Genomic DNA, 22682 nt, shown 5'->3' with positions numbered 1-22682 from the left:
TTTCCTTGAAGTGATAGACTTTCGCTTGGTTTATTTTTGAGAAGACGTCAGCCAAACACTGCAGTCTGAACACATAGTTTGTCATTCTGTCATTCTTTCAGGTAAAAATGGAATCCCTTGAAAAAAGCAGCTAGTTCAACTCCCACTCAAACCACTGCTCAAGTGCTTTTCCTTGAGGCAATCGCTGTATTTCAGTATGCAACCAAAGTGCTTTACATGTACTTCCTGCTTTGTCACACAGAATATTAAAAAGGTTGGTACCCAAAGTTTGAGACTAATAAAATAATCTCTACTGCTTGATGAAGGACATTCTCAAGTGAAATTCGCATGTATTTGCTTGTTTGCTTGTTTTGCTTTTATTGTGACAATAAGAAGGCAATGCCTCAAGTACAGTTTAATGCCACTGTCTTGATTCATGTAAGAAACTTGAACTTTTGCCCAACATTAGTTTTGTACCATTACCACAAATGTCAACAGAGGGAATAAAGCAAATATGTCTCAGTATTGTTATGGAAATAGTTTTCAATTCACAGAGGACTGAAAGTCTCTAAGGGATGGCCAGGTGCTGTGGCTCACACCTGTAATCCCAGCACTTTGGGAGGCCAAGGTGGGCGGATCACGAGGTCAGGAGATTAAGATCATCCTGGCTAAGACGGTGAAACCCCATCTCTACTAAAAATACAAATTAGCCAGGCATGGTGGCAGGTACCTATAGTCCCAGCTACTAGGGAGGCTGAGGCAGGAGAATCGCTTGAACCCAGGAGGTGGAGGTTACAGTGAGCAGAGAGCACACCACTGCACTCCAACCTGGGTGACAGCGTGAGACTCCATCTAAAAAAATAAGAAAGTATCTAAGGATTTCTCTAGGTGTCTACATACCATACTATGGGAATTGTTGTTCTTTAATTCCTATATCCTATCTTTATCCTAGTAATTGTTATCTGTTACGCTTATGTAAAAAGCAAGATCAATATGTGTTTTATTTTATTTTATCTTATTATTATTATTATTATTTTGGTAGAGAGAGTCTAGCTGTGTCGCCCAGGCTGTTCTCAAACTCCTGGCCTCAAGCAATCCTCCCACCTTGGCCTCCCAAAGCATTGGAATTATAGCTATAAACCACTGTACTGGGTCCGACACACCTTTTAAACAACTGCTCCTATCACCTTTCATTTTAGTTTGGTATTATCTTTAAGAATTCTGTCTTGGTGCCATACATTTCATTTCCATGATCAGAAATCAGCTACCGTTAACTTAGCATTTTACTGGCTTACATGATATTCTCTGATGGCTGTATCAATTTTCTTCTTTATCCATGCATATCTTTCTTCACTTTGACTCAGGCATAAATTTTTCAAAATGGATATATGAGTGGAATCGTTTTTGAATTTTTTCACAACTAAAAAGGTCTTTATTTTGCCATTACACTTGATTGATCTTTTGTTGTGTTTAGACTTCCGTGTTCAAATTCCTTTTCTCTTGTCTAGCAGCATTTAGTGATGTGGATGAGAAGTTTATTGGCTGGCAGTTTCTTGTCTGTTGAATATTGCTTAATGTTTTTTCCAGTAGCTGTAGTATTTTAAAATTGAATCTTTAACCCCAAAATTTCACCAGGATATGAATAGAAGTGCCACTTTTTCATTATTCCTTCCAACACTTTGGTCCCTTTCATTCCTAATACTCAGGTGTGTTTTCAGCTGGAAGACATTATTATTCTAGTCTAGTCTAGTCTGTTTTCCCTTTGTGTATTTATTTCTTCTCTTTCATCCTCTTCATCGCTTTTTCTGTAAGTCTTGTTAATTGAACTTTATACCTGTAATCATCCTGCATACCTTTTAACTTTGTCTTAAGATTTTTGTTTGTTTAAAAACTAGACAGGGCCGGGCGCGGTGGCTCAAGCCTGTAATCCCAGCACTTTGGGAGGCCGAGGCGGGTGGATCATGAGGTCAAGAGATCGAGACCATCCTGGTCAACATGGTGAAACCCCGTCTCTACTAAAGATACAAAAAATTAGCTGGGCATGGTGGCGCGTGCCTGTAATCCCAGCTACTCAGGAGGCTGAGGCAGGAGAATTGCCTGAACCCGGGAGGCGGAGGTTGCGGTGAGCCGAGATCGCGGCATTGCACTCCAGCCTGCGTAACAAGAGTAAAACTCCGTCTCAAAAAAAAAAATAAAAAAAATAAAAACTAGACAATGCTTTGATCACTCAGTTTATTAATTCATTTTTTGCTGTCTTTCCTATTCAGTCCTCTTACAAAATTTTATTTTAAAAATCATATAACTTGTTTTGTGGTTTTTGTTTTCTAGTAGCCTATGCTTACCTTGTAGGTGCAGTAGCTTCTTTTTTTTTTTTAAACTAACAAGCAAAAAATCAAAAACAAAACTAGAACAGCCTTAAAGTTGGAATAGCAATAAGTCGAATTGCTGCTGGGCTTCCCAGATGTACCTGGGGTACATGTGCCGTCATTGCAAGGCAGGAGGTAGGCACGTGACTGTGCATTTAGGTATATCTGTGACCAAGAATAATCAGATAAATGGAAACCACTGGCAAACAGAAAGCAGTAGGAATTTTTCAGCAGGCAATCCCACAGCGTGCTGCTCTTTTCCTGCTCTTCAAGTCTGTGTCCTCTGTGGTTCTGGTTCCAGCTGAACCGGTGACGATCCCAAATTGCTTCTTCCTCTTTTTCAGTTTCTCATCATCTTCAGACTTTCTGGAGATTGAAGAGCCATTCAAACCAAATCTTTGAGCTATTTCCTTTAGCTTATCCAGGTTCATCATTGGTTTGTTGTCAGATGACAGACTTTTGTGGGAACTGAAGAGGTCCTAAGCTAGCTGCCCAGGCAGTTTTCTCATTCTTCAAGCTTATGGGTTCATGGACTCGTTCCACCCTCTTCTGCATTCTCTCCACTTGCATTCTCTACATCTATTTCAGATGTGAGTTTTACCACTTTCTTCTCTGCTTCCACATCAACTTTTTTTTCAGGGAGTTCTTCCTCTTTGACAGGGACTTCTATGGGGCTTGGTTTCTTCTTCCTCTGTTTTGTCTCCCGGTACCTCTTCTTCATTTGCCTCTTCCTTAGTGTGCTCTAAAAGATGTGCCTGGAGCCTTCTGATGACATCTTGTATTTCCTTGGTCTCCAAAGACGTGCTTGCTTTAGTTCAGCAGTCTTGCACTTACGGCGCCACCGTCTTGGTCGCCATCCCCTCCAGGAGACCCCAACCCACTGACTCCCCAGTATCTTCCATGTAACGTTCTTTTCTGTATCCAGCATTATTTTCCTCATAAATAACCTTTTTTGCTTATCTTCGGGCTTCTCTTTTACTCATGTAAGGTTCCTTAAATATCTATCTATTCTTAGTTCTCATATCAAAAGGGAAGGGTTAGACTGAAAACTTTTCAGTCTGGGCAGGGGCTGTTAGCAGAACGGAGCCCACTCTTCCCAGGTGGTTGCTCTCTTGATGGAAGTTCTGGCCACAGGCTCTGATGGTACCTGGAGCATCCTTTACATGTATACTAGTGAGGCCAGCAGTGCAAGCTGGGGTTACACTCATGAGAAGACTTTTTTGTTGCTTTGAGCTCGTTTTTTTTCTGTTTCCATTTGTGGCAGTTTGAAGTTACTCTAGATGTTTTTACCATGTTATTTTTCTCTCTGGCCCTGCGAACCTCACAGGCAGACTCCTCTGTATTTAACTAACTAAGGTTGTAGTTAGTTCCATTGGGCACATTGTACGGGAAACGGCTTGGCCATAGGCACTGAAGACTGAGTTTTCCAAGCTCGGAGAGAAAATCAGTCCTCAAGCACACACTGGTGGAGTATGGCCTTCTTAACTCTGGCTTCTCCTTTATTCCAGTCTCTTCTGTTTTCTGTCTTCTAGAATTGCATTAAAATTTCTGTTTTCCATATTGGCTGTAAATGTTAGAGGTAAACACATGAAATAGTGTTTAAATGGAAATTGGTCCTGCAGGCTTGTAAAGTGTTTCTGTGCTTTCACTCTTACTGCTAGAGATTCAGCTGCTGTCATTCCCTCGGAAAACCAGACTCTTTTTTAACTTTCAAAGCTAATTTGGTTATAACATAATTCTTTCCTTTAAAAATCATATTTTTGTTCACTCTTAAATGTATTTCCCAATTCCTTCATCTATATTTCTGTTACATGGATTATTTGCTATCATTTTTCTGCAGGACATTTAAAAATAGATGACCTCTAGTAATATACTAGAGATAAATTAGGACTTGCTACTCATCACCCCATTCAATTCATTCAATAAATATGTGTTATCTGCCTGATATGTACTCTCTAGAATGTTCCAGGACCTTGGAATTCTACAAATAATTTAAACATGTTGTCATTCTTCAGGGAGCTTACAAAGTCCCCTTTTGCCTAATTTCTCTATTATTCTGAATTTGGACATCATCCGTTACACGGTCTTTTGTATCCAGTCTGTTTATGAGTTTTCCTTTTCAACTAAATTTTTTTCTAACTGTGAAAATAGAGCGTGGTCAAGAATAGGAAATAGAGAAGGATGCATAAGAAATCAGGCTCAGAGGTTGTGCACAGTGGCTCACACCTGTAATCCCAGCATCTTGAGAGGCTGAAGCAGGTGGATCACTTGAGCTCAGAAGTCCAAGACCAGCATGGGCAACATAGGGAGACCTTGTCTCTACAAAAATAAGAAAATATTAGTCAGGCATGAAGGTGCACGCCTGTGGGGACCACTCTGGAGGCTGAGGTAGGAGGATCACTTGAGCCTGGGAGATCCAGGTTGGAGTGATCCATGATCACACTATTGTACGAGAGAATATGAGAGAACATGAGAGAACACGAGAGAACTCAGGTTCCAGGATGCAATGCTGACCTAATGCCGACTGCTACTGAAACTGACCAAGTTACTTAACACTCTGTTCTCAGTTTCCTCATCTGTATGAAGGGCATGATATCTATATCTGACTTTAAGTTTGCTATTAATATAGCGAGTACACGAGTTAACCCACGTAAGGGGCTTAGAACATTAGCTGGCATACAGTAGATGCTCAATAAGTAGTATGACGTTATTATTGAAGAGTACTTGAAAAGTCAAAAAGCAGAAGCAAATAAACATTCACCTATGATCATTGTTAACATTTTGGATTGTGATTTACACACACCACACACACACACACACACACACACACTCTCTCTCTCTCTCTCTCTCTCTCTCTCTCTCTAACAAATTTTAGTCATTTTATAAGTTGCTGTCAACAAATTATCTCCATTTTAAAATTATTTTCTTGTACTTTTCCTTCTACTTTCTATTGTGATATCCTTTTCATTGTTTCTAGAGCTCAGTGGGTTACCTTTCCTGTAGCTCCTCAATTTTGTTTCTAATCCTTTTACTTAGTAGGTGAACTAAGAACATGCTTAGGGCACTACAAAGCTGGGGCACCCGAGAGGGAGAGGAAGAGAGAGAAAGAGACAGAGCGAGACCATGCTTCAAGCAGTAGATCAGTATATTTTGCAATCAGTGTCTAAAATGAAAACATCTTAATTTCAATGAACATAAATGTTGTTTTGCAGTTTATTGCTTTATGTAGTAGTTATAATATTTTCACTGAATTGATCGAATCTTCTCTTTCCCAAGCATAGCCATCTTTAACGTGAAGCTTATCAATATCATCCTGGGCTTATGGATTTATTTCATTTCCTAGGAATCTTAGGTTAGGTCAATGGCAAAAAGTTAGAGTCATCAAGGACAAGCTCTGAGCATAGAGTCTTCCAAATAAATTTTAACTCTTGTTCTGACATGGAAAGTATCTGTTATCTTTTGTGAGTTGCCTCTAGCAAGTACCAAAAGGAAGGACACTGCTGAAAGCAACTGGCAGTCAAACCATCGTTGTTGGCATTTAAATTGTGACATTAACCCTGGGTAGAAAAATCGGTTCATTAGTTTCCATTTGAAAGTCTTATTCTGTTAATGGGAAAAAGGCCAATATTCCAAAAGAGAAAAAAAATTATCACATTTTGAACCTTTGCTCTTTCATTTTGGGTCTGAATATGGTCTTTTTTTTTTTTTTTTTTTTTCGCTAGGAAGCTGAAATGATTCCTTAAGTCGGTAATCGGCCACAGTGAATCAGCTACAAGAAACTGAGATGAATCTCAAGTGCTCAAGACTCATAATACAAGCTATTTAGAGAGCAGAATTCATGTGATCTTGAGATAAAGGCTGTGTGTGTGTGTGTGTGTGTGTGTGCACACACATGTATATGACGGAAAGAGAAAGAGGTAGGGGAGAGAACAATTGAGACAGAGTACATAGCATGATCCTGGAAAATATATAAACATATCGCCACTACTTCTTAAAGCAAGGGAAGTGGTAGAAATTTTTTTTGTGTGTGTCAGGTCAGTGTTGGGAATGATGGACAACAGGTAGAAGAAAGGAGTTCTTAATATCGGGCCTTTGCTGACTGACATTGAGCCTTCCCCTCTAGTTGCCTCAGGTCTAAATGTAAATATCCTTGGTTTCCTAGCTATAGCTCACATCTAAGGAGAATAGAAGAATGAATCCCCACTTTTTTTTATTTGAAGAAGAGAATTAAGAGGGAGAAGAAAGATAGTTCAAATTAGATGGAAGCTTTTTAAATGAAATTTGTAATTATGCTTCCTAAAATCAAAGCAACTTACATTTGCATAGAACTTTATAGCTCACAGCCAACTTTACAAATATGCTGTGAATTGATTTTATGAAAATGAAGAATGAAGCTCCTCCCATTCTCTCATTAATATTTTAAGCCTCAACTTTTACTTCAATTCCTCAATGGAGATGGAGATTCTATTCATTCATTCAGCAGATGTTAATGGACTACCAAGTATGTGGCAGGTACAGTTCAAGGTGCTAGTGATACATTCGTGAACAAAACAATCCCAGCCCTGTGGAGCTTATGCTGTAGTGGAGGTAGACAGACAAGGAACATTGACGGTAATAAAAATGTAAGTTACATTATGTTTAAGGAGGCGATGTCTCTTGTGGAAAAAAGAAAGAGTAAAGAGCTGGGTAAGGACGACAGCAAGTTTTAAAGGAATTGGAAATTCCAGCATGGATGGAGGCAGGTTGCTGCATTAAATAAGGTAGTCAGGTTACGTCTCATGGAGGTGAGATTTGGACAAAAGCTTAAAGGAGGTGAGAGAGTTAGCCATGGGTATTTGGGGAAAGAACGTTCTGGGAAGATGAAACAGCTGAAGTCAAGGCCTTAAGGTGGGAGCACTGTGGTAGGATGAGAATGAATGAGTAGGAGAGCGTCAGGAAAATAGACTGGAGAAGGAAGGGACCCATAAGCCTGGAGGATGTGGTAGGTTGCTGTAACAACCCTCCTGTCTATTCTAAAGGAAATAGGGAGTCATGACGGAATTGAGCATGAGAAGGGCATGATGTGATTTCCGTTTCAATGGGATTTCTCTAGATACAGTTTTGTTGAGAATAGACTGGAAGGAGGGAGGGGTAATCACAAAAGCCGGGAGACCTATTAGGAAACTGTATCATTTTCTATTGCTGTTAACATATTATCTCTAAACTTAGCAGCTAAACTAGCATACATTCATGATCTCACGCACTTTCTGAAGAATCTGGGAGCAGCTCAGTTGTGAGCTTCTGGCTCGGGGTCTCATAAGGTTGCAGTCAAGTTGTCATCTGGGTTCATAATTGATTCAAGACTTGACTCAGTTGTGGGCTGCCTTCAGTTCTCACCAGTGGTTTGACAAGCCTTCAGTTTCTTGCCAAAATATGCCACGATATGGTAGTTTGCTAGTGCAAGGGGATGGGATTAGAGTCGGGGAGAGACTTACAAAGATGGAAGCTGCAGGCTTTTATTATGTAACTCTGTAGTGATATACTATCACTTCTACTAGGTGCTGTTGGTCATGTAGACCAACCCTGGACCAGTGTGGAAGAGGGCTCACAAGGGTGTGAATTCTAGGAGTCAAGGATCAATGAGGGCCTCACGGGAGGCTGGCTGCCACAGTCAATGCAATAATCCAAGTGCAAGATGATGGTGGCTTGGACCAGGGTACTAGCAGTGGAGGTGGTGAGAAGTGGTCAGATTCTCAATATATATTGAAGGTAGAAACAATAGGATTTTTTAATGAAGTGGATGTAACAAAATGAGGAATCTAGTATGGCTCCATGTATTGCAACTAGAAGGGTAGAGTTTTTGCCAACAGAGACAGGAAAGGCTGAGGGCAGACAAGGATTTAAAGTGTCGTGTGGCGCTGATTGAAGAGCAGATGTTTGGCTTCCCTACATTAATTGTCTTGCTCTTCTCTAATCCTCATCGCGGCCCAATTAGAGGGTGCTACTCTGTGTCTAATGCTCTACTAGGTGCATCACATGCATTTTTCTCTCATTTATTGGCTCTTTCACAAATGGGAAAGCTGAGATCCAGACAGGTTGAATCACTTGTTCTATGTGATAGGGCTAGTAAGTTCTATGTGATAGGGATTTAACTCAATAACCATCTCCTTCGGTCAGATTCTGGATGTGTAGGGCTGAGGGCCCTACGGGGTTGTGGGGTGTCCCTTATGCTGTGCTGAGGCGCAGGATCCAAGGAATAGAAAAGACACAGAAGTACAAGGAAAACGCAGCTGGGCTCGAGGGGCCACGCCACCTAGACTCAATAACCATCTCCTGTGGTCAAATTCTGGTCAGATTCTGGATATATTTTGTAGCTGTGTTACTCTGGACAACTTAGTTAACCTTTGTGTGTGTGTGTGTGTGTGTGTGTGTGTGTGTGTGTGTGTGTGTGTAATATTTGATGGAATGCCACTGTCTTGGTGTTATTGGTGAATCTGACAGCTCAGTGACAGTTTTTTTCTTTTTTTGAGAGGGAGTCTCACTCTGTTGACCAGGTTGGAGTGCAGTGGCATGATCTCGGCTCACTCCAGTCTCTGCCTCCCGGGTTCAAGCAATTTTCCTGCCTCAGCCTCCTGAGAAGCTGGGATTATAGGCTGTACCACTACACCTGGCTAATTTTTTATATTTTCAGTATAGACAGGGTTTCGCCATGTTGGCCAGGCTGGTCTGGAACTCCTGACCTCAGGTGATCCACCCACCTGGGCTTCCCAAAGTGCTGGCATTACAGATGTGAGCCACCACACCAGGCCTTGAGTGACAGTTTTCTTTGCATAGTCAGTCAACTTTGCATTATACAAATTTAATGGTAGATTATATAATAAATATCACATAGGCTGTACAAGTTTTTAGCAAAGAGAGGCCCTGAAAGACTAAAATGGGGAAAATCCTGGAAAATTTTTTGGAGGATGGGATGTTGCAGCTGGACTTTGATAAGAGCACAGTTTTGATAGAGAAGCAGGAAGGGAATTTCAGGCAGGGAAAGAATCTGAGCAAAGATATGGAAATAGGAATGGGCATCTTTAGGGAGCTGCAGAGAAAATGGCTTAATTCCTTCTATTAGGTAGTAGAAGGAAGTAAATTTTGAAAAGTAGGTTGCGGTCAGATAGAGGAGGACCTTAAATGTCAGACAGAGGATTTTGGACTTGGTATTATAGGCAGTAAGGAGTCAGAGTACACTCTGAAAAATTCAGTTCTATGAAGATTATTTCACTAGCCTTCAATATTGGATAAAAGAGGGGAAAATTGAAGGCATGAGAGATAACACTAAAGCTGTAATAACAAATCCGGCTTCATGTAAGGGATAAAGAGAAAAAATAATAGCATGGATGCAGCTTTTATAGTGTGTCAGTGTATTTAATGCTGACAAAAATAGGAGAAAGTGAGTATCGTTATTCTGTCTAGTTTCGGGTATGTCTTCATTTTATAGGTGAAGAAACTGACACACAGAAAGGTTAACTAAGTAATCCAGAGTAACATAACTAATAAGTGGTGCAGCCAAGATTTGCACCCAGGCAGTCTGGCTTCAGAGTCTGGATTTAAAACAGTAGATAAGGTTTGGCTTTGAGTGACTGGGGATAGATAATGATGACAAGTGCTTGGTTAAGAAATGATGATTAGCTTAGGGTTGAAGACATTGAGTTTAAATTGGCAACAAGATTCTTTTTTTAAAAAACTTTAATTTTATATTCAGGGGTACATGTGCAGGTTTGTTGTATAGGTAAACTCATGTCATGAGTTTGATGTGCAGATTATTTTATCACCCAGGTACTAAGCCTAGTACCCAATAGTTATTGTATGCTCCTCTCTCCTCTTACCCTCTACCCTCTGGTAGGCACCAGTGTCTGTTGTCTGCCTGTGTCCATTTGTTCTCATCTTTTAGCTCCCACTTATAAGTGAGAACATGCAGTATTTGGCTTTCTATTCCTGTGTTAGTTTAAGGATAATCACTTCTGGCTCCATCCATGTTCCTGCAAAAAAAAAATGATCTTGTTCTTTTTTATGGCTGCATAGTACTCCATGAGGCACATGTACCACATTTTCTTTATCCATTCTTCCATTGATGGGCATTTGAGTTGATTCCATGACAAAAGGATTCTACATAGAAATACAAAAATGGTTCTCACATAACATATATTTGTTAGTCATTAAGGTAGAGCAATGAAAGCTGTAAGAATTAATGATGGAGAGAAATAAGAAAAAGGCCAATGAATGGTCAGAGTTAGAGAAATAAGAGGAGATTTCAGGAATTAGAAATTAGAATAGTTGGCTAAAGAGAAGAACCATCTTAGCATAGTATCTCACAAGTAAAGCAGGATTTTATGAAAGTTAAAAACAGCCAAGAGTTAAGACCTGAGAACAGTCCACTGTACTTTGAGCTGGTTATTAGTAGTATCCGTTCTGTGGAGGGTACTACTACTATCTATTATCTGTTGAAGATCTGTAACATACCTGGGACTTCATATGTAAATATCTGAGTGGTTCCTTTAGAATATATCATGATACAGAGGAAGAGATGGAAGCCCAAAGAGATACCTGCTCATCAAAGAGATGAGCATCTAAATTCACTCATTGATTACCTGAAGTTACTCAACTCCAAAAGCATCCTCCCCCTAGATCAAGACAAAAATTCCATAAACACAAACAAGCCAATGCCCTTGTAGGAGTTATGAAAGAAATGGACATGAGAAGTTGGTTAAAAATAATAATTTGTGTGCAGACTTCACCATCCTAGTTTTTCCTTTGTTATTTTCTTTTAATTTCTTTTCTTTTCTTTCTTTTTTCTTTTTATTTTTTTAGACGGAGTCTCACTCTTTTTGCCCAGGCTGGAGTGCAGTGGTGTGATATTGGCTCATTGCAACCTCCGCCTCTCAGGTTCAAGTGATTCTTCTGCCTCAGCCTCTCAAGTAGCTGGGACTGCAGGCACTTGCCACCATGCCCAGCTAATTTTTTGTATTTGTAGTAGAGACGGGGTTTCACTGGGTTAGCCAGGATGGTCTCAATCTCCTGACCTTGTGATCCAACCACCTCAGCCTCCCAAAGTGCTGAAATTACAGGCGTGAGCCACTGCGCCCGGTGAGGGCTGATTTTCAGTAGATCATAGAGCGGTAGCTGCCCTACTACATAAGAAGCCCTGACCCAGAAGCAGATCATCCACTAATGATTTAGCATTGGGTTCCTCATGAACGTGCATTCCGTGACCGGCATTGCCCTAGTTTTTGTTTTGGATTCCAAGTGTCTTTTACAAGCGGATTTGTGTCTGGATCTGTTGACCATTACTGCCCATATCTTTAGAAGGGGAAAATGTTATGTGTTAAGCTTCTGCTTCTTCCCAGCAAAGCATTCCTGCATTAGACTCCTCTATACTCAGGGGAGCATAGAGAGGGCTGTCCTGGAAGAGTGATCTGGAGCCATGCAGACCGGCTGGTCTTGGTCTCAGCCACACAGCTGCACAGTCCCTTTCACGGCTACAGCTGATGACTGGTCTCTCAGCCATCTTCCAGTGTCCACAGAGTGAAGTCATGGATTAAAGAAAACGAATGAAAAAAAAAATTGTCCATGTGACATGACCTTAGCCTTGCTGTGATTGCTCTGGTGATCACTGAAATTTTTCTCCAAACAAGGACCTTGAGATCGAGTTTACAACAACTGTTTACCATTCTGTGTTTGAGGACATAACCCACCTAAAGCTTCACAAAGGACATTTAAGAAGTGGACCAGAGTAGAATTAGAATTACCCTTCCAAAAGAGCAATAATAAAACAGCTTCAGAGTGTTCCTAACTGTGGTGAAAGCTGCTCTGTGAAACTTTCCTTTCTTTACAAGTCTATATTTTTGTTCAGTGCACCAGAGAGATTATTCTGTTTTTATTAAATTAAACTTCATTCAACAGTTCTCTGTACCAGAGAGATTATAATCTACGAAGAAAAAAACCAAAGTCATTGCGTAAAGGGAAGAGCATAAAAGGCCCCTGTGGCTGTCAAGAATGTCAAAAGAAATGGCTAATAAAGTTGTGATTTCCCAGAATATTGTTTCCACTGATTACATAAGGACTCGTCAGCAATTTCATTGTAGGGGAAAGGCTGATGGAGCTCTTACATTCATGAACAAAGCTTTGTGCCAGGAAAGATGAAATCAACAAGCTAAGAGACCCTGCAGGAGGGAGTAGGGATTTTAAGAAGGAAGATTTAGGGGAAAATCTCTCCAGGGAATCAGGGCATATCTTAGTGAAAATCAAGACTTGGCTCTGATTCTTCAGCTTGGTGCTTCCTGCTAAACTTTTGAAATGTAGCCGTGTTATAATTAACACCTCACCCCACCCCTGCTCCTCCACAGTGACGTGTACATCTATGAGGCATGACGCAGTAAAATCCTCATCCTTTTCAATAGTGTGATAACTCCAAATAACTTGAAATCCTTCCCGCAGGACTGGGCATTATTGGAAGTATGCATGATGCCTGTGCCCTCGTGGGCAACGACCGAGATTCCAAATCCTCTATTTTACTCTCCAAGTGAAGGCTGCAGACCAGGCAACCAGGGTGGCCCCAACTAACCAATTGTGGGGGATCAGGTGAAACTGTCATAGCCTGGACCCACTACCTCTGCCTTCTTAGTTCTTCCTGGAGGCTTCATGATAGACCCTCATGAGTCCACCAGCATTTCCTGTCTCCAAATCCAACCCTGCATAGTTAGAAGTTTTCTACATGAGAATGTTATTTTATCATTAGATTAAATATGTAAATTTTTCTAACGGAGTCACCAAAATAAATACAAATGTGCTCCTTTTGTAAGAAAATCCCATTATTCTATACTACCAAAATATCCTTCACTTTATTTTATTTCAGTCTTGAGATGGAGTCTTGCTCTGTCACCCAGGCTTGAGTGCAGTGGCATAATCTTGGCTCATTGCAACCTCTGCCTCCCCAGTTTAAGTGATTCTGCTGCCTCAGCCTCCCAAGTAGCTGGGATTACAGGTGTGCACCACTGCACCTGGCTAATTTTTGTATTTTTAGTAGAGACGGGGTTTCACCATGTTAGCCAGGCTGGTCTCGAAATCCTGACCTCATGATCTGCCCACCTCAGTCTCCCAAGGTGCTGACATTATAGGCGTGAGCCTTATCCTTCACTTTAAAAAGCATTTTCCACGTCCCTCCATTTCAGCATTGACCAGCACATTCCCACCTATGCTTCGGCTTTGTGTGGAAACTTTGGCCCACTTCTTTGTCCTCTCATTAGTTCCCTCTGTCATGTGCCCTCACAACACCACCCATGTCCTTTCTCACACACATGGCCCTGTAATAGTGATATTCTCTCTCTCCAGCAGGTGCGTGGGGTAAGGAATAGTATGTCACGTGCCACTCCATCCTTAACCAGCACAATGTCTAGCACCTATTAGGCTCTCAATAAATATTTTAAGAATATAGTTAAATGAACAACTTCAATTTCCCTTCAATTAATGACTATCTTTAAAGCTTTTAAATTATACTCAACTTTACTAAAAATGGATATAAACTGTGCAGTGATAATCATACCTGTGATTTGCAAAGCACTCGGCAGTTTGCACAATCCTATTTTTTCTATTATTTGATTTTCATAAGCACATTGTAAGTTGGGTGGGCATTGCCATTCCTATTTAAGGCAGGAGAAATGAAAGGTTAGACATTATCCAGCTTCCCCCTACTGTAAATGGTGAACAAGTACCTTCTTCTAAGGCCTATGCTAGTCCATGTCACCACAGTGCCTAATGGTATGGTAGTAAGTCTGCCAACCAGGGTGTTTTCTCGTGTATTCCAAGAAGCCTCATTATATCCTTGTAATCCAACTCGTTTGCAGTTGAGTCCATGTTCTCTTTTTCTTTCCAATGAGTTTCACCAAACCACTCACTCAAAGAGCCTGATTCAGAGGCCTAGCAACCATCTAGCCCAGAATTCCACTCAGCTGAACATGCGTTTCCCATCTGCCCCACCCCAAATATATCTTACCAATGCCAGTGTCATTTTTCTGACCTTATATCAAGGCATGCACCATGACAGCACATAAAGGGCCCTTGACACAGTCTTGGTTGTGAGTTCACACCAATTCTCCATCACAGGGTGAGCTAAGGAAACATCTACCACTGGGAGATCTCACAGGAGTGTCAGCAAAAATAGACCTCTTTTTTTACTCCTCCTTTTTAAAATTTTCTACTTTATTTCTACATTTTTCATTTACATTTACATTTTCATTTCAATAGCTTTAGGGGTACAGGTGGTTTTTGGTTAGATGGATGAATTGTATAGGGGTGAAGTCTGGGCTTCAAGTGCATTTGTCACCTGAATATGTACGTTGTGCCAATGTTTATTATATCACTCTGTCTGCCTTTGCATAGCCATAGCTGCTTAGCTCCCACTTTAAGTGAGAACATGTGGTATTTGTTTTTGTTGCTGTTCCTGAGTTACTTCACTTAGGATGGTGGCCTCCAGTTCCATCCACGTGGCTGCAGAAGACCTAACTGCATTCTTTTTTATGGCTGAATAGTATTTCACTGTGTGTGTGTGTGTGTGTGTGTGTGTGTGTGTGTGTGTGTACACCACATTTTCTTTATCCACTCATCGATTGATGGGTACATAGGCTTTTTCCATAGCTTTGCAATTGTGAATTGTGCTGTAATAAACATACAAGTGGAGGTGTCTTTTTTTTTTTTTTTTTTAATATAATGACTTATTTTCCTTTGGGTAAATACCTAGCAATGGGATTGCTGGCAAAAATGGTAGAACTACTTTTGGTTCTTTGAAAAATCTTCATACTGTTTTCCATAGATATTGTACTAATATACATTCCTATCAACAGTGTATAAGTGTTCCCTTTTCACCGCATCTGCTCCAGTATATATTGGTTCTTGGCAAAATGAGACCTCTTTCATGACTACATGACCATCAGAAGGCCTTAGCAGTTGCATTTCCATTGACTGATGTTGGTGTTTCCTTCCTTTCACATGTCCCTGCCATGTTACGATGTGTTGACATAGATGTAACTGAAATAAAATATCTCATTGCTCCATTTCAATGAACAAGCATACAAGTGCTAGGAGAGAAGTGACCAAACCTCTGCAGGCTCTGTTATCTGATAGCTGAGTACCCAGCATGGGGAGATGCTGAGGGCCGTCATGGTCTGGATACTGGAGTCGTCACACTCACCGGAGGACATTGCCCTATTTGTCAATTGCTGCTTTATGCAAGGCTGGCTTGGTTAGGATTGACTCCTACCCATTTCTGTCTCTACTGTCAATTCCCCATATAGACTCCCTCATTCTCCATGATGGTCTTTGTAGCTCGTAGCTTGTTTCTTTTTTTCCTACATCTGTCAGCCCATACCTGTAGCTCTTATATCACCTAAATATTGTAGAATTCTGTAGCAGCACAGGCTCTATAATAGAGTCCGTCTCATTACTGTTGTTCCATATCATTTCACACAGCATTACCTGTAATACATTGTGTTTGCAAAGTAGCTTACATTTCCTTTTGAAATTGAGACACGGGTTGGTCTATAGTTTGCCAGTAATTTCAAGCATAAACTAGATAAAACAGTTTTCAAAAATCATTAGCACATTGATTACATTTAATGTCTTGCACATATTTATAAAGAGAACTTGGAGAATTAAATAAAATCTTCTCTCTCTTAGGGTTCCATCCTTGCATTCATTAATAAAGAATAATTAGGCCAGGTGTGGTGGTGCATGCCTGTAATCCTAGCACTTTGGGAGGCTGAGGCAGATGGATTACCTGAGGTCAGGAGTTTGAGACCAGCCTAGCCAACATGGCAAAATGCTGTCTCTACTAAAAATACAAAAATTAGCTGGGTGTGGTGGCGGGTACCTGTTATCCCAGTTATTTGGGCGGCTCAGGCAGAGAATCCTTGAACCCAGGAGGTTTCAGTGAGCTGAGCTTGTGCCATTTCACTTCAGCCTAGACAGGAGCAAAATTCCGTCTCAAAAAAAGAAAACATTAATAATTAAATAAAATTACTTGGCAGCTAGAATGACTGGATACAAAGCCCTGAGTTTAAAGAGAACCAACTGTCTTAGTCAATTTTGTGCTGCTATAACAGAATACCTGACCCTGGGTAGAAATGTATTGGCCCACAAGTCTGGAGGCTGGGAAGTCCAGGATCGAAGGGTGACATCTGACAAAGGCCTTCTTGTTGCGTCATCTTATGGTGGAAGGTGGAAGGGTAAAGGGAGAGCAAGATGGAAAGAGAACAAGAATGGACGAAACTATTTCAGTCACAAGGAACCCACTCTGATAAAGGCATTAATCCATTCATGACCTAAACGACTCTTAACGAGGAGTGGGTTCAACACCATGTGGAAGCCCTACCTTCCAATACCATCACAATGTTGATTAAATTTTAGCTTAGATTTTGGAGGGGATGAACATTCAAAGCGTAACACCAACTTATACTACTGGTACTTCTTTTTAAAGACTTACTATTCCTTCTCACAGACAGTAAAAACATAAACCAAAGGCTATCACTTTAACTTTATTTAATCTTCTTCCCTTCCCACTCCCCCATTCTGGGGAAATGAAAATTAATGTTTGTAGTCATGTAATGTATATATTATTAGGGGTAAAAAAATTTGCCGTCTCTAATAATGAACCTCACATTTCTTTTGCTTTTACAGTAATAAAAGACTAGTGGCCTTAGTGCCCATGCCCAGTGACCCTCCATTCAATACCCGAAGAGCCTATACCAGTGAGGATGAAGCCTGGAAGTCATACTTGGAGAATCCCCTGACGGCGGCCACCAAGGCCATGATGAGCATTAATGGTGATGAGGACAGTGCTGCTGCCCTTGGCCTGCTCTATGACTATTACAAGGTAGGTCCCCAGCCTCCACTTTCCTCTTCTTCCTGCTCCAGGGCATCCCCTTGCTGGTGGGAAGAAGGAACAGATTATTTGTCCCAGGCCAGGGAACTAACAGTATTTCCAAACTCAATATAGAATTCAGCCTCTTCCTGTTCTCATTGCCCCCTGTTCCCCATCTATGAAGCTCAAAGTTATCACTAACCCAGAGGAAGTGTTTATTTTGGGATGAATATTTTTTTTGTCCTTTGTTCACATGCATAAGTATTCTTTGCATATTATCCTTACTTATATTAGAGATACTTCCTTGTTACCATTTTTACTTTAGGATTATTATTTTTCCTGAAGGAAGTATATAACATTGTGTGCCCTTATTAGTTCATTTTCACTCTGCTGATAAAGACATACCCGAGACTGAGAAGAGAAAGAGGTTTAATTGGACTTTCAGTTCCACATGGCTAGGGAGGCCTCAGAATCATGGCGGGAGACAAAAGGCACTTCTTACATGGCAGTGGAAGAGAAAATGAAGAAGATGCAAATGCAGAAACCCCTTATAAAACCTTCAGATATTGTGAGACTTATTCACTATCATGAGAACAGTATGGGGGAAACTGCCACCATGATTCAAATGATCTCCCACAGGGCCCCTCCCACAACACCTGGAAATTATGGGAGTACAAATCAAGATGAGATTTGGGTGGGGACACAGAACCAAACCATATCAGTGGCTGTACCATAATTTCGTTATTGCTCAGTGGTTAAACATTTAGATTGCCTCTAGATTTTTCCATTTATAAGAAATATTCAGGGTTTCTGGATTTTTCAGTTTTATGACGAACATTCCAATGAACACTTTTATGGAAGACTTTTGCAGCAATTTCAAAACCTCATTTTGTTACAACCCTAGCTTTCTCCATTTGTATTGATGAATACTAAATTTTTATTTTGAAAAACTCTTAAAGCAAAATAAACATAATGCAGTTACATTATAAAAATTTACTTGCCATATACTACCTATAAAATTAACAGAAATTTGCGTTTATTTTGGTGGTTGGACATCATGAACTCTTATTTTAGAATAAGAACTGAATCCCACCTCCCCTTCTCCCTTCATCGTGGGAAAACTAGAGGTTTTGGCAAAATCATGCAGGAGAGGTAATTTCCCTTTTAGTAACCTTTGGTCTCTGCTTTCTGTTTCCTTTCTGCTTCCTACTTTCTGTTAACTTTCAGCAGCCTCCACTTTGCAAGCTATTGTCTCCTGTCTCTCCCCCAAAACAGAGTTCTCACACTTTCAAAAGATCTCCCACTACCACCACCTCTGGCATTGCCACCACACCTACTCTTCTGCCAGAGGTTTCTAAAATTACACATTACTTTTCCAACCTCTTTCCCATTAAAACACTCAGGAGGGATTCCTCCTTGGGGAGATGATTGAAAACAAAGTGAGGCTTTATCTAAGATGGAGAGCAAGATATGAGTGGCAGGTGCAAATGACTGACAGGTGGGTCCGACCAGGGTATTTTAAATAAGGATATTGCTAACTCAAATAAATGCATCCTTTATAGTTAGGAAGTGCTGGAGAAATATATAAAGGGATTTCTATTGGTCTAGGCTGGCTTTCCTGTTTATCGAGAGAGCTAGCACTGGCAGATTGTGACCACCCTCTTATGAAGGCATAAAACTTCAAGCAGGACTCCTGACATAGCAGGGAGGACTTTAATTTTGGGGAACTTGGGCTCCAGATGAAAGGATACTTTAAGGCCTAAAGTACATTGCATGTAAGTAAGGCATTTTCTCTACAGTGAAGGGGAATTCCTGGAAAAAAGAAAAGTCTGAAAACCGAAATGATTTCATGGTAGGCTTTTCCTTCTTTTCTGGCTGTGGTTGTTTTATAGTTTTCATCCTTTCTGATTGAGGATCTCATCTGAGAAATGCAAGGATAAATTCTAAATGTTTCAGATTGAAAATTTTCAAAACGTATTGAGGATAGTTGGGAAGCATGGAACTCATTAAATTAGGGTGCCTCGTGTTCTGGGCCATTTCTTGAGGGCGTAACTTTTTTGGCAATTCTTTTTTTTGTATTAGCTGAGAAAGAGAAGCATACCCCGAAACAAACATGATTAGTAATTTTTTTGTTTTGTTTTGAGATGGTACAGTGGCGCAATCTCAGCTCACTGCAACCTCTGCCTCCTGGGTTCAAGCAATTCTCCTGCCTCAGCCTCCCAAGTAGCTGGAATTACAGAAGTGCACCACAACGCTCACTGTTTTTTTTCATTTTTAGTAGAGATAGGGTTTCACCATGTTGGCAAGGCTGGTCTGAAGCTCCTGACCTCATGATCCATCTGCCTTGGCCTCCCAAAAAGCTGGGATTATAGGTGTGAGCCACCACACCCAGCCCCTTTTTGTATTTTTAGTAGAGACAGGATTTGGCCGTGTTGGGCAGGCTGCTCTTGAACTCCCAACCTCGAGTGATCCACCCGCCTCAGCCTCTCAAAGTGCTGGGATTATAGGCATGAGCCACCACATCCAGTCCATAATTAGTAACTTGTGAAGCCAATGTATTTTATTTCCCACAGATGCAGAGGATAATTAGGTATTAGTAAATATGAGTAATTAAGTACTAGTAAATGTGTTACCTAGATTACCTGTTCTTTTGTATATTTGCTAGCGTTTAGAGGAAAGTTGAAACACTGCTTTCTGTAAATATCTGAGATACCAGGTAGGGACTTTACATAAAACTCAAGTTGCAGCCAAGTCTATGACTCCTTCTGTTGAATTAATATTTTCCAAGACCATGTGGACTGCTAGAGTTATATAGCTTCTTTTATTTCACACGAGCTTTGCTATATTTTTGCTTGGAACATTTTAGTGTTTGTGGAAAGAATGGGTCTTGTTTTCATTCTATGTTCAAATGATCATTCTGAAGCCCTTTTCAGTTTCCTGGGTGTTCACAGCTTATATACGTTGGTGTTAAAAGTTATAAGGAAGTTAAATGTCCCTTGAGGACAGAACTTTTTCTGTAATCAAGTGAAATGTTAATGAAACAAAGCAGTTCTGGGTTTTTAGTGCAAACTCTGGGAAATTGCTGCCAAGTTATCATTTAAACTTTATAGATTTTCTATGTCTTTTCAGAGTATGAATTCTTTTTGCCAAAGTAACCATTTTTCCTTGCTTCTGAGTTGGAGTACTTCACCCCTGAGGAGACAGTCGTGGGGTCTGTGCAGAGGGAGGCGTTCATCAGATACATGCAGCCACTCCAGAAATGGTGGGCCCTATCCTCTGAACGTGGCAGAAGCATACCTTTGCGTAATACTGTGTACATTTTAAAGTCTTTTCACTTACATTTGATAACTGTCACCATAGGATCATTGCAGTGAAGTCCATCAGGTTTTACATTTTATAGTTCAGGTAACTAAGTGGGCTTTACCCAAGATCACAGGGCAATCCTATATGTTTTCTCATAGCCATTGTTTTGCCATGCCCACCATTTAAAAAATGCCATTTTTTAAACCCATTTACAAATTTTAAAAGTATGCATGTGAAGCTTAATATGTTGTTAACTAATCAAGTGGTATTTATTTTTTAAAACCCAAACGTATAGAATCTGTCACAATTGAGAGACTCAAATCCTAGCTCAGTTCTCTATCCAGTGTAAACTACTCACCAGTAAGAGCTCCAGAGTTCTGCAACCTTTCCATGAATTTCAGGCATGATAGAAAGACCCGACAGACTCAATTAGCCATATATTTTTTAAATGTTTTGGCTGACTTTATCTAACTTTATTTTTCTCTTGAGAAAGCTGGTTTATCATCATCTGGTTCCAGTTGTAGTGAAAATAGGCTCCCCTGGTCAGTTGGTTTCTATCTGTCCTACTGACCAGCAGTGCTGGAAACCAGTTTGTGGGTTGATTTATTTGTCCATCCATCCATCCACCCACCCACCCACCCGCCAAATATTCACTAAGTAGCTATAACCTCCCAGCAGTGGGGATAAATATTGGATATCCAAAGGCAGGTGAGATTCAGTTCATCACCTCAGAGAGATCACCGACAATCACAGTCCAGACAAACACAGTCCTATAAACCTATCACCATGGTTTATGGAGCTCAGTGCTCTAAAAGGGGTGTGTTCCAAGAGCAGTGGTCTGACTTAACCTCTCAGACAATTCAGGCTTTCCAGAGGAAGCAATGCCTACTTTGCCACAGAGTAGAAGACAATCTGTCACGTACACAGACTGGACAGAAAGAGAGAGAGAGAGAGTTGGTGAGGGGAGTTCATAACTAGGGGCAAGATGCCTAAGATGATTCCTGGATTAATCAAGGCAGAGAGTACAGAATAAAGACTTGGAGGAGAGTGATAATTATGGGTTGAGTTTGACGTGCCTGCGGGAAGTCCAGGTAGGGATGTCTGGTAGGTAAGTCTAGGACTCAAGAGAGGAGATCAAGTTCAGAGTTCTCAGTTTATCTAAGGATGGTTTGCAAAGCCAAAGTTTCAGAAAAGAGCATGGTTCAAAGAAGAGCAAACCTGCAGATTAATAACTGCCTTTCTGGCATTGTGCCTGGCACCACAGACTAAGCATAGTTGTCTGCTCAGAGCTCACATCAGGGACTCTTGGCAACAATAACATCCAATTCCATACATCTTTGGGAGTTGCTAACATGCTTCAGTGTTTGGAATGTCTATTTTGCTAGTTCTTTGATTCTGTCCTTCCCAGGCCATTTTCATTGATCGATTGATTCTTTCAATAAGTATTTAGTGAGGGCCTACTATATTCCGGGCACTCAGGATGTAACCATGTACAAGGTAGACATAGAGATTGCCATGTCGTGGACACAGAAAATTAGATGAGACTCAAGGTATGGGCACAAGTTAGCCTGGAGAAGGCATGGATGGTGGTGTGGGTGTAGGAGGGGTGGGACATGTTCTAGGCAGAGAGGACTTTGTGTGATGGCTCTTTTGTAGGAAGGAGCATTGCATGGTCATAGATACAGTTGGCCCAAGTGTGAGAAGCAAAAACAGGCTGCCCACGTTGATGTGGGAGACTTTTTGGAGGCCACCTACCTGAGAGTAACCAGAAGCGCTGAAGGATTTTAGGTAGAATAGGAGCATGATGAGATCAGACTGCATTTTAAGCAGACCACTTTGAGTCCTCCTAATGGATCCCGAAATAAGTCACAGGAATGAAATGAAGGAGAGGACAGACCAGTTAGAGCTGCTGCAGCAGCCCAAGCAAGAGACCCTGCAGGCTGAGCCTGGAGGCCGGTGTCCAGGGGCAGGGGATGGCTTTCAGAGGCACAGGGCACTTTGTGCCACCTGGTTGGAAGGGAGGGGGCAAGGGATCCTTGACAGTCACGAAAAATGTGATGGTGCCATAGCACCCAACAAAAGAAGTCAATCATCTGTCCCTGGTTCAAGGCTCTTCCTCCTCTGGCCTTTGCTCATCTCTGAGGCCACATCTCCTT

General features: G+C 41.0%; 1 protein-coding gene and 1 pseudogene across 4 annotated transcripts in view; one reads left to right on the top strand and one right to left on the bottom strand.

The window, feature by feature from the left end:
* Positions 1-22682, top strand: part of GRHL2 (grainyhead like transcription factor 2) — a 180347-nt gene that overhangs the window by 35825 nt on the left and 121840 nt on the right. For all 4 annotated transcript variants that reach the window (XM_054246362.2, XM_035276693.3, XM_008983395.5 and 1 more), the window contains exon 2: positions 17040-17235. In XM_054246362.2, coding sequence (XP_054102337.2) covers positions 17068-17235 — 168 coding nt within the window. In that variant the 5' untranslated portion in view covers positions 17040-17067. The remainder of the gene's footprint in view (positions 1-17039; positions 17236-22682) is intronic.
* LOC118148608 (SAP domain-containing ribonucleoprotein pseudogene) lies at positions 2573-15565 on the bottom strand (annotated as a pseudogene).

The sequence above is a fragment of the Callithrix jacchus genome, chromosome 16 (assembly GCF_049354715.1).
Source record: "Callithrix jacchus isolate 240 chromosome 16, calJac240_pri, whole genome shotgun sequence".
Lineage (NCBI taxonomy): Eukaryota > Metazoa > Chordata > Mammalia > Primates > Cebidae > Callithrix > Callithrix jacchus.
Note: the sequence above shows the minus strand (reverse complement) of the source record. Positions and strands in the feature narration are given on the sequence as shown.